Consider the following 12,687-nt stretch of genomic DNA (forward strand, 5'->3'; position numbering starts at 1 on the left):
GGACGTTAAGAATCCCTGGGTCAAATCTGTGCTTACAACATGGAAGGAGCTGACCAAAACATACAAACTAAACAAAGAGGTTAAAATCTTAAACTGGTTGGCTTATGACCAAAGGTTTTGTACCAAATAGATCTGACCTGAGATTCAGTCTGGAGTACAAAAGGCCTAAAGGTTTTTCACCAGATTGTAAAAGATAATAATGAAAAGCTTTGATGAGTTGAAAGAATCCTTGGACTGAGAAACAGGACAATTATAGGTACTTTCAAATAAGGAGTTATTATAACCAATACATTTTTATGAAAAAAGTGGGAAAGTGTGTGTACAAAATCACATGTCTGGAGGGAAAAAATGTATCACATTTCTTCATAACTCCAGGTCAAAGTGCTCATTATTCACAGGGAACTGTTGGAGAAACAGTCCTGGGACTGTCCTGTTGCCCAGAAATATTGGACTGAAGTTCACAATGCTCTGCAGACTGGAGTGACATTGCCATCCCTCTGAACTTTAGAACTATGAACTTGGGCCTCAAAACTCCCGCCATGGAACCACTTTGGAACATACTTTTTAGTGGCAGGAAAAAAGGCCATCACAAAGAAATTAATCATACAAACCTCACCAACAACAACTGGACTGACATAGGAACAAACACCAGACAAATGGAGAAAATGACATTCAGACTTAATTTGGCAATGCACAACTTTATCCGACTTTGTACTAAATGGATTTTTTATTTTTATTTGATTGTGTCATCTAGTTGATGTCTTTTTGGATGTTTATTTAAAATGTTGCTCTTTGGTCGTGTTCTGTGACTGTTCTATGTTTCAGATTAATTTGTCTTAATATGCCATTAACGTTAAAAGATGCTATTGCTATTATATTTCAGATGGCATCGTATTAACTATGTTGAAATTATTATTGTAAATATGTTTTTGTCACACAGCTCTCTGGTCAAACACACAAGCACAGCAACTACAACAGAACATAATAGAATCGAAAAAGAGATCAGAGAACAGTTTTCTAGGTACTGTTAATATAACATTTTCACCTGGAACACACTGACCCACATTGGGAAAATCCTCACATGCCTCAACTAAAGTCCAGTTCTCTTTTATTGAAACAAAGGGAAAAAAGGGGGGAATGTCAAATTGCTGAGAGAACCGGCAGCGTAACTGCCAATGCAGATGCCTCCTCTGGTGTGGTAAATCGTTTCATTTTTCCCGTCACGTTGAGCCTCGGGGTTGCGGGATAAAGCAGAGCGTAATCCACTTTCTTCTCTCTCAGGTGAGATTTCACTGGGTGAAATCAAATATATGCGTTTCTTGGCCACTTTCACAAAGTAGTTGTAGTAGAATGAGATGTTTGTTTGGTCTGGTTAGTCCGTAGCGAGACGCAGCCATGACATGCTGTTTGTCACTAAAATTGTGGAACTTCAGTATAATAACGTCTCGAATGCTGGTTTGGGGCTTGGGAGCCAGGGAGTGATGTTTCCCAGCTTTTGTTGCAAGTTTCAGATATTTGTGGATCCGAGCCTCCATAAACTTGACCACATCTTTCCCTTCAGTGTCCTTTTGAAGACCGACAATTATTATTATTATTATTACATCTGCTATCACGATTCTCCAGGTCATCCACTTCTCCACAAATCTGCTATTTTGGCTGATAGGGTTAGGGGTAGCGACCGTGTCTTTAAAATCAGAGATTTCCTTTCAGCTTCTGTGACTCAAGGCTTTACTTGTTATTATGCCAGCTGTGCAGCTGCAGGTGTGTTGTACATGCTGCTGATCACTTGGGTTCAACTCCTGTGGTTCCTTGAGCCCCATCCCTCTGCGGCTTCCCTGAGCTCTACGCCTGCTTTCTGCTCGAGTGCCCCCTATCTGTGAGCTGGAGCCTCACACTTGATTGGTCTCCAGAGTCCAGACTACATCACTAAAGCCTTGATCTCCAGGACATCTAGGATGTGACCCTAAATTCAATTACAAGTGTATAAAATATAAGGCTGATTATTACAAAATGGTTTCAGCTTTGTATCATCTCTGAATTGTCCTTGTTGTCATTGGTTTCTCACCGTCTGCAGCGTGTGAGCTGCACAAAGGGGCCGGGCGCTCCTCGTGTCTTTCTTTGCTCTTGCCACTTGCCTCTTGGGCACAGCTGGTTTATTAAGGAGCAGGTTTGTGTCAAGAGGAAGTGTAAAGAGGAAGCGCCCCATTCTCCCAGTGTCACCCCAGACACCAGTCCTGTTGGTGCCATGACAACAGCTCATCAAGTGCATTCAATGTATGTCTCTCACCCTCCTCTCTCTCTGGTCTGTCACTCATATCAGTCACTGATGGGGCAAGTGCAGGTGGTTCTGATGCCACGGTAGAAAATAGGTTTATAGTCTAAATGCAGCAAACAAAGGCAGTAGTCCTGCCTCTGGCACCAGCAGGAGGCCGGTCCATGTTTAGTCCTGCCTCTGGCACCAGCAGGAGGCCGGTCCATGTTTAGTCCTGACTCTGGCACCAGCAGGAGGCCGGTCCATGTTTAGTCCTGACTCTGGCACCAGCAGGAGGCCGCTCCATGTTTAGTCCTGACTCTGGCACCAGCAGGAGGCCCTCTGGCACCAGCAGGAGGCCGGTCCACACACTGATCTGTTGGATGCAGTGACAGAGTGAATCCACTGGTCCATATTCACCTGTGACAGTGAGACATAGATCTGACTCGTCTGCATCATTGTGATAGGACACATTTTCACTGCGTATCAACTGACCTAACGGCAGCATGTAGAGGCTGAACAGAAGGGGACCCAGGACTGACCCTTGGGGCACTCAACAGGTCAGGGTCATGTGGACTGAGACACAGCTACCAATTTCAACAAAGTACTTCCTGTCTTCCAGATAGGACCTTAACCAGTTTAGGGCGGGGCCAGTGATGCCCACCCAGTCCTCTAGTCTCTGTAAGAGGGTCCCATGATCGACAGTGTCGAAAGCAGCACTCAGATCTAACCGAATTAAGACTGAGGCTTTGCCGTGTCAGTGGTGGATATCATTTGTCACCATGACAACAGCAGTCTCAGTGTGATGAGGTCTAATACCTGACTGAAAAGCATCTAATGAGTTGTTTCTTAATAGGAAATCTGTGACTGTTGTAAACAACCTTTTCAAGGACTTTGCCCCAAAATGTCAGATTAGAGATGGGCCGGTCATGACTCAGGACTGCAGCATCAAGACTGCTCTTCTTTAGGAGAGACTTTATGACCACTCACCCTGACCCCTCCCCCTGACCCCTGCTCTTCTTTAGGAGAGCCTTTATGACCGCAGTTTTCAAAGACATTGGGAATGTTCCAGATTGAAGCGACATGTTGACTATGTGAGTGAGTGGTGCTAACAAACTGTTCAGCACAGACTTTATAAATCTGGAGGGTCACACATGGAGGCAGCATGTAGATGAACTCAGACTGGTTATGATCTCATGGACAGTTTTGTCAGTTACAGGTGTAAAGTGAGTTAGCTCTAAGTGTCTTGGTGGTTTTAGGGTAATTTTTTGCATTGTTGGATTTATAGCATTTTTAATGCCCTGAACTTTGTCATTAAAGAATAATGCAAACTCATTACACTTGGATGTGGAAATGAGTTCTAACGACAGCTGAGCTGGAGGGTTTGTTAATCTGTTACTGTGGCAAACAGGACACGCGAGTTGTTACTGCAGCTTCCAATTATTTCAGAAAATATCTTAGTTCTACATAAAAATGAGGTTGTACATGTTCAACTTCTCTCTTTAAATCTATTTTTGAACCTGGAGCTTTGACTTGCGCCATTTCCGTTCGGTCCGGGGGCACTCCCTTTTCTGTGCCCCGACCCAATCATCATTTCACCCTGGAGAGACTCAGACAAACACAGAAAGGACCATTTAACGAGCTTTATTACGTGGGTTATTCGGCGCTTAGACCCCGGCAGAAGACATTGCAATCATGGGCGCTCCATAATCTAATTGCATTAGATTTCTCCCCCCAGGGCCTGGAGACTGGTGGTGGTAGAGGTGGGGAAAAGGTAGAGAGGAGGATTAGAATGAGAGGAGATGCAGAGGAGGAGGAGGGGAGGTGGTTGGTCGCAGTACGGTCTGAAACGAGACCTGGGAGGAGTAACTTGGGTGCATTGATTGAGGATGGGGAGCAGGTGCGAGGGGCGATGTCCCGGGAGTCCCCTGTCCTTAGAGCCTCCTTCTCTAAAAACGACAAAAAACCTCCTGGGAAAAGTTGAAACCTAGAGGAGTTCCGCGCGAAGGAGGGATCTGACTCCCACAGACGGACAGGCTGGTTGAGGCTGGGGAGGAGGTGGCCCTGGCGTAGCAGTGGACGTAGATGGGTGGAGTTAGGTCTTCCTGGCTGAATTTACGCAGGCTTCATTTCTCCATGACGCCTTCTGCTTATTTTTAACAGTTTTAGCCTTCCTAGGGGCAATGGTTCTAGAACATTCAAAACACTAGCTGTAACAGAGTTCAACAAATCATTTACATTAGAACATGAGACGTTTTCAACAAGTCAAAGAAGATGCAGAAATGATCAGACAGAGCATCATCGACCACAGAAGGCCCGCAAAGGAAAAGCAAGGAGCAAACATGTCTGAGCAAGGGCAACAAATCAAAGTAAGAGGGAAAACCTTGTACGAGAAAATGCCCATTGGTGCCCTTGTAAATATGTAGGCATTATGTAACCATTAAAAAAGTATTAATATTTGAACACCCGTGGCTACGCCAGTGCCGTCAGCTGTGTGTTCCCTCGCGCTGCCCGTGTAAACTCATGAAGCAACTGTACTGAAGCTGTACTCGCGCTGACTGTAGCTCGCTCAGTTGACTCGCAGTAGAGTCGACCTCCGTGTGTGAGGACCGGTCATTCAGCTCGTTTATCCAGTGTCACATGTACCTCTCATTATACACGCACATGAGCACGCACGCCATCCGTGACCTGCGCTGCACCTGCGCTGCACCTGCGCTGCACACCTGCGCTGCACCTGCGCTGCACCTGCACACATTTCTGCAGTTTACCGTAGGTTCCAAAAGCCCCACGAATGACCTACCGTTGTCCTATTTGCATTGAATCTGGTCGACTGATTTTCTGACCTCCCCAGGAAAAGGTGATCACTAATATTTGAGAGAAATTGGTCTTTTGTGCAGATAGAAAATGTTTTGCATTTATATTTTTGTTCAGTGTATTTTTTTCCATCCTTTGAATTAGAAAAACAAAGTAACTGACGTACTCTAGAAACTCTTATTTTATTAAAAAAAAAGCCTCAAAATCATCAGCATCTGGTGTCATTTCAATAACAAAGGTGACACTGAAAAGGTGCATTTACCGCCACCTACTGTAGTTGTACGTAAGTACGTACTGTACGTATGTGTTTTATGCTGTACCATAAAAAAGAGAGAGATTTCGCTTCCAGTCACCTCCATTATGTAATTTTGAACATTCTGATGATGATGATAACCTGTTTGCCGCACTATTATGTGTCAAGTGATGTGTCATGTGACCTACAGGGGGCGTGTCTCTGGGCATCAACGCAAATGGCGAGCGGCTCAAGCACTGGTTCGACTGCCTCAAAAACAAGGACAAGAAAATCGAGCGCTGGCACACCCTCACCAACGAGCTGCCTGGTGCGCTAAATGACTAACGGCCCTGCCCCGCCCCCTTCACCACTCACCCCCGCTGCACCTATGGGACACTGCCCTCTCTGGACCCACGAACTGTGCTATGGAATGCTCATCTTTTCAACACATGAACACGCACAAACATATAGGGCTCATGAGTCAAATCAAATTCAAGTTTGTAGTGATGTAAGACGTTTCAGTTCTTGTTGCAAAAATCATTGACAGTAAGAAAAAGATGGACAAAAATAATTACTATAATGTCAAAAATATTAGTTGAGTTTTTATTTGGATAAATGTTCTTGAAGCAGGCACTCAGTAACCAGGAAGTGTTGGCAATCCTGATCAAATCTATAAAGAGGCGGGAAACTGTATCGTAGCTTTGGAGCGTTATGACCCTCGACCCGATTTACTGCAGTCCTGTTGTGATTCGTGGACTAAACCAGGATAATCTGTAGCTTCTGTTGTTATTTAGTGTCATTAGATTGAGATTATGTCGCTCTCCAGACTGAGTTAGAGCACATCTAAACTCGCTCTAGGATCTGTGTGGGCTGAGGCGTGTGCTACATGCTAGCAGACGTGTGCTACATGCTAGCAGTGTATCTGCATTTGTTAAAGGAAACTCAGTGTTCAGTGTTTACTGATGGTCACATGTTTGTGTTTACTTTTGGTCACATGTTTGTGTTTACTTTTGGTCACATGTTTGTGTTTACTGTTGGCTTGTACCACTGTGGGACCTTCAACCCACCTTATTCTTTCAGGGCATCCGGCTTAATTTGTTGAAAACCAAATTCCAAAAGTCCAGTCAAAATATAGTAAATAACATGAAAGTTCAACTGTTGCGCACATTTATCCAAATAAGACGTCCAAAGAGTGAGAGGCATGACTGAGGGAGTCACTTCTGCACAGACATGACTCGTACGTTTGGTTCCATGAACCATTAGAGCAGTTTAAGGTTCCTATGATACAGAGCAGACTGTTTTAAATTGTTTTTAGTCTGACCCTGTTCTGAGTCAAAATCAGACGTTTTATTGACATTGTCAGTGAACAAAATCCATCTGAACCGGGACGAGACCCCAGACTCTCAACCGGGACGAGACCCCAGACTCTCAACCGGGACGAGACCCCAGACTCTCAACCGGGACTAGACCCCAGACTCCTTAACAACAGCGCTAACATAGTGCAAGGCCATGGCCCATTATACCATCTCTGCTGCTGCCGTAGACGGCGCGTTTACCAGGCTTCAAGTGGGCGGAGTCATTCATTGGGCCGCTCTGACATCGTTCCCTCATCAGAAGACGCTGGAGTTGTGCGTAGCTTCATTCACGCTAGTTTGACGAGTCCTGCTTGATTAGTCTGCTCCATCCGAGCCTCAAAAACGCAACAACGATAGGTTTGTTCACTCTTATGTAAGTCTCTGCTGCCACTAGATGGAGCTCTAACTCAATTTCTCACATGGGAAACGCCTGACTGATATAAATGTGAGCTGTAAAACATGAGTTGTCTATGCAAAGGTACAAGAGCATGTTAAGAGGCCAATAACGACACAAATAATGCATGATGTTTAACAGTCATTTGTGGGACGTGCTACAGTCTTAATATCAATTATCGACCACAGCAGCAAGATCAGAATTGGCCTAATGTATCGTAATGCAGAGCACAGGACTTCTAAGTCAAGGTCTTAGTAGTAAACTCAGTCGTGACTTGTAAAATGACCTTGTTGTTTGAGGCCTGTATTCAAACTGTGAAAAAAAACATCAGAAATACATTTTCAGTAACTTTTGTGATTCAGTCCAGCCTTTGCTCAGCTCTTTCTTTTACTGTCAATGGTTCTGGCGTGTGAAGCGTGGATAAAGCTCTCCAGCTGTAGCTATAGACGACGTATTATCTCTCTTTTCCTTTTTGATGCAGACATTGCACTTTACAAAGGTCCAGACACACTCTTTGTGTAGCTCAGATGATATTAGCAGCTCCTTCACTTCAAGTATGCATGAGCCAACTGCCTCAGCATCACTCACTCTCGTGGTTTTTGTGTCTGCGCAGAAGCTGTGGACGCTGCACGTGTCAGCGCTGTAACCTGTGTTCTTTTATGCAACGCTCCAAGGATGAAATGAGGCCTGTCAAAGGAGTCAAACAGTGATATTTCATGAAAGAGGTTATGGATCTACAGAAATGCATGTACTATTGATTCTGCTGCTGTGGAGGATCGTGGGATGATGGAGGTTCAGTTTCACCCTGAAAACTCCAAACAATCCAATTACAATATCAATTCAATGTTACCCTGGTATAGTGTTTACCTCAAAAACATACCTGGATTAGAATTTCTTTCTGTCACACATTTTTGAGGAAACTCGAGAAACCAAAATACATAACTGCTGCCAGCAGGGGGCATCACACACCTGAGACATGCGTTTCCTGTAGCAGTGGAAACTCAAAAGCTGACATAGAACACATTTTCAATACAATAATTTGTAATGATTCCAAAAGTTGATTGAAATTGCATAATGCTGTGAATAGCTGCGTTGTCCGAAATGTTCCACACTATGGCCACGAGCCCATCTTTTTATTACAAAAACACATATTTAAACATAGTTCAGAACTGGCGTGTTCTAAAGCCCGCGCTCCAGACTTTAAGCGACTCGAGCACACGTTTGATCATTACATTTGTGTTTTATTTCATTAAGCACCATCCACCATCTTCAAACATTTGTGAACTTTAGCAAATGGACATGGAATTTAGATATCGACTCTTCATAAGTAACAAACACGTAAACATATTTGTTTGTCTGTTTCCTAATGTGATCCAGTTATTATAATGAAAGGGATAAACGATGTGTGCGCGACTATTCTAAGCATGTAACTCCTAAATGGGGGCCAGGGGCCAAATGTGGCCCTCACACCAATTTGTTTTGGTCCTCGGGCTCCCGGTGAATTGGCCCAATACTTTTTATTGCAAGTTTTGAAAATCTCCACCATTTTAATCATTTTTATGTGAGATCGACCTTTTTTGTCCCAAGCTAAATATATCCTACATGCCCTCCAGTCTCTGGTCCTCTGCGTCCGGTCTCTGGTCCTCTGCGTCCGGTCTCTGGTCCTCTGCGTCCGGTCTCTGGTCCTCTGCGTCTCTGGTCCTCTGCGTCCGGTCTCTGGTCCTCTGCGTCCGGTCTCTGGTCCTCTGCGTCCAGTCTCTGGTCCTCTGCGTCCGGTCTCTGGTCCTCTGCGTCCAGTCTCTGGTCCTCTGCGTCTCTGGTCCTCTGCGTCCGGTCTCTGGTCCTCTGCGTCCGGTCTCTGGTCCTCTGCGTCCAGTCTCTGGTCCTGTGCGTCTCTGGTCCTCTGCGTCCGGTCTCTGGTCCTCTGCGTCCAGTCTCTGGTCCTCTGCGTCCAGTCTCTGGTCCTGTGCGTCTCTGGTCCTCTGCGTCCGGTCTCTGGTCCTCTGCGTCTCTGGTCCTCTGCGTCCGGTCTCTGGTCCTCTGCGTCCGGTCTCTGGTCCTCTGCGTCTCTGGTCCTCTGCGTCCGGTCTCTGGTCCTCTGCGTCCGGTCTCTGGTCCTCTGCGTCTCTGGTCCTCTGCGTCCGGTCTCTGGTCCTCTGCGTCCGGTCTCTGGTCCTCTGCATCCAGTCTCTGGTCCTCTGCGTCTCTGGTCCTCTGCGTCTCTGGTCCTCTGCGTCCGGTCTCTGGTCCTCTGCGTCCGGTCTCTGGTCCTCTGCGTCCAGTCTCTGGTCCTCTGCGTCCGGTCTCTGGTCCTCTGCGTCCGGTCTCTGGTCCTCTGCGTCTCTGGTCCTCTGCGTCCGGTCTCTGGTCCTCTGCGTCCGGTCTCTGGTCCTCTGCGTCCGGTCTCTGGTCCTCTGCGTCTCTGGTCCTCTGCGTCCGGTCTCTGGTCCTCTGCGTCCAGTCTCTGGTCCTCTGCGTCCGGTCTCTGGTCCTCTGCGTCCGGTCTCTGGTCCTCTGCGTCCGGTCTCTGGTCCTCTGCGTCCGGTCTCTGGTCCTCTGCGTCCGGTCTCTGGTCCTCTGCGTCCGGTCTCTGGTCCTCTGCGTCCGGTCTCTGGTCCTCTGCGTCTCTGGTCCTCTGCGTCCGGTCTCTGGTCCTCTGCGTCCGGTCTCTGGTCCTCTGCGTCCAGTCTCTGGTCCTCTGCGTCCGGTCTCTGGTCCTCTGCGTCCAGTCTCTGGTCCTCTGCGTCTCTGGTCCTCTGCGTCCGGTCTCTGGTCCTCTGCGTCCGGTCTCTGGTCCTCTGCGTCCAGTCTCTGGTCCTGTGCGTCCAGTCTCTGGTCCTGTGCGTCTCTGGTCCTCTGCGTCCGGTCTCTGGTCCTCTGCGTCCAGTCTCTGGTCCTCTGCGTCCAGTCTCTGGTCCTGTGCGTCTCTGGTCCTCTGCGTCCGGTCTCTGGTCCTCTGCGTCTCTGGTCCTCTGCGTCCGGTCTCTGGTCCTCTGCGTCCGGTCTCTGGTCCTCTGCGTCTCTGGTCCTCTGCGTCCGGTCTCTGGTCCTCTGCGTCCGGTCTCTGGTCCTCTGCGTCTCTGGTCCTCTGCGTCCGGTCTCTGGTCCTCTGCGTCCGGTCTCTGGTCCTCTGCATCCAGTCTCTGGTCCTCTGCGTCTCTGGTCCTCTGCGTCTCTGGTCCTCTGCGTCCGGTCTCTGGTCCTCTGCGTCCGGTCTCTGGTCCTCTGCGTCCAGTCTCTGGTCCTCTGCGTCCGGTCTCTGGTCCTCTGCGTCCGGTCTCTGGTCCTCTGCGTCTCTGGTCCTCTGCGTCCGGTCTCTGGTCCTCTGCGTCCGGTCTCTGGTCCTCTGCGTCCGGTCTCTGGTCCTCTGCGTCTCTGGTCCTCTGCGTCCGGTCTCTGGTCCTCTGCGTCCAGTCTCTGGTCCTCTGCGTCCGGTCTCTGGTCCTCTGCGTCCGGTCTCTGGTCCTCTGCGTCCGGTCTCTGGTCCTCTGCGTCCGGTCTCTGGTCCTCTGCGTCCGGTCTCTGGTCCTCTGCGTCCGGTCTCTGGTCCTCTGCGTCCGGTCTCTGGTCCTCTGCGTTCATGGACAGCCCTGGTCTACACTGTGGAACATTCCAGGCAAAGCAATAAATCATTTGCTTAATTAACAAAATTTAGCTCAATATGAATCCCTTAAACTCAATTGAAACCATCATTTGTCTCCTTTAAGTCTGTATAAAGCCAGTGAAACTCCAACTCCCACAATGCCACAGGGCGGGGCAGCTTTATATGTTTACAATCCTCTCCGAAGGCATTTCCACCATGATGTTTCGTACGTCACAAAAGGGCCGAGTATCAAAGTTTACATGGAGCTTTGTGTCAGCTAACCAAGCATGTTTACACCAGCCTGTCTGCCACCGCCACTGCCCCCGATGGTCACCTCATGCACTGCACGGCGTGTGGCGCTGACAGGCTGCAGCGAGAAGGGCCGAACTCTCAGATATGCCAACTCTCAAAACCTGATATGTTTTATGCATTATGTTTCTGTTGTGTTTTTTCTCCTTTGTGAATGTTTTAAAGGAATGTAAGTGTCGACGTTTTACATTTTGTACATTGGTAAAACGCTCCCACCAAGATGGAATGTCCACGGAGGCAGAACGTGAAATAGAAACTCGCTATATGAATTACTACACGGAACTCTGACGTGATCTTCTTTACACCAGCCCTACTCAAGTCCACTTCCATAACGTTCAGTATTCAGTTGGCAATACACGACATGAAGCGCATCTGTGCTGTGAGAGGGAAATGAGCACATCCCACAGAAAACAAAAGGTACTTAAGGAACACGTTGCCAAATATATATATAAAAGAGCCAGCGTTTGCCAACAGGGCTCACTTGGTGTTGGAGTTGGCGATGCAGCACGGTCCCAAAGACTTTCCACAACTTTTACAGCCTTATATCTCTCCGTGTACTGAAGCATTCAAGAGCACGGTGGGAAACGGTTTGATTCTGAAGTAAATCGCCAGGACAGTAAGAAAGTGTTTGCAGGTAGGCTAATAACGTTTATTAGCATAGCCACACAAGCTAACTGTTCGCTCCTGGTGGCAGTGGCGACAGAGGAGATGTTACAGAAGAATCACCTTTTCTTTTGTTGGAGCCTGGATAAACTTACCAGGCTCAAAGACGAACCATATCTGTTTAATAACGGCGTCATAAACTCCTTTTGTGTTGTGGGCGGTGCTTTCACTGCCGTTGCTACACAAATGTTCAGTATTTCAGGCAGACATAGCACTCCATGTTATAAAGCCGTCATTTTTGTGCCGTCCCAAACTTTTCGTGCTGTCGACAACAGAAAAACAACTTTATCCAGAAGAATGTGAGACAATAGCTCCAAAACAACTGAACTACTGTCATCACTTGTGTTGCCTCTAAATGCTATGCGGTATTCTTTAAATGAAAATGATAACTTCTATAGAATGTTTAAATATGACTACAGAAGTGAAGCGAGGCGAGCAGGGCTGGTGGAAACAACAAATACAGATCTGCAAATCTACTTTTAAATGACTTCTGAATCTCAATTTGAGCTTTATGTTATTATTAGATCTAGACACTTTAACTTGTTATGTATTTTCCTGATGGACATGAATCGTTATTAGCATGTGGGTAGTAAATTGCTTTTACCTTTAGTCGTAATATGTTTGGTCATCAGTAGGGGATTTAATACAGGTGACACAAGTTATTTTAAAATGATGCATATCCACAGATTCCTCAATGATTTACAAACCAAAATGAAAGAACAATTGTCCACTAAAATTCAAGTTTAATAAGTGAGTGCAATGGAGACCACGCTTCAAACTGTGAGCTTGAAAAGGAGTATTTCCTCTGCCAAGGTTAAGGTTAAAGTCTGAATGTCTTGTTTACTGCTGTTCTATTCCATGTAAATAATGATGCAAAAGTATTAAATTGTAAAAAACAACAACAAAAGTTTTACATTGTAAAACCTTTTCTGTGGAAGACTTCCGTGATGGTGGGCGCTACATCTGTCTGTGGTTGAATCTGTCTATATTCTGAGTTCACCTGGGGAGATTGGAGGTTTCTGTGCGGGAGCCGACACATCATGAATCTGGAACAAGAAACAAAACAAGTTGAACAACGCCCCAGAG

At 46.9% G+C, this 12,687-nt stretch overlaps 1 protein-coding gene across 1 annotated transcript in view; it reads left to right on the top strand.

Annotated features, from left to right (window-relative positions):
* doc2b (double C2-like domains, beta) overlaps positions 1-5,815 on the top strand; it is a 326,981-nt gene extending 321,166 nt beyond the window's left edge. The window contains exon 9 of the mRNA XM_072447011.1: positions 5,509-5,815. Within this exon, the coding sequence (XP_072303112.1) occupies positions 5,509-5,642 (134 nt within the window). The 3' untranslated portion in view covers positions 5,643-5,815. The remainder of the gene's footprint in view (positions 1-5,508) is intronic.
* The last annotated feature ends 6,872 nt before the right edge of the window (positions 5,816-12,687 follow it).

Source organism: Eucyclogobius newberryi, unplaced genomic scaffold, assembly GCF_026437365.1.
Source record: "Eucyclogobius newberryi isolate DKJ021-1_F unplaced genomic scaffold, fEucNew1.0.hap1 SCAF_15, whole genome shotgun sequence".
NCBI classification, from domain to species: domain Eukaryota; kingdom Metazoa; phylum Chordata; class Actinopteri; order Gobiiformes; family Gobiidae; genus Eucyclogobius; species Eucyclogobius newberryi.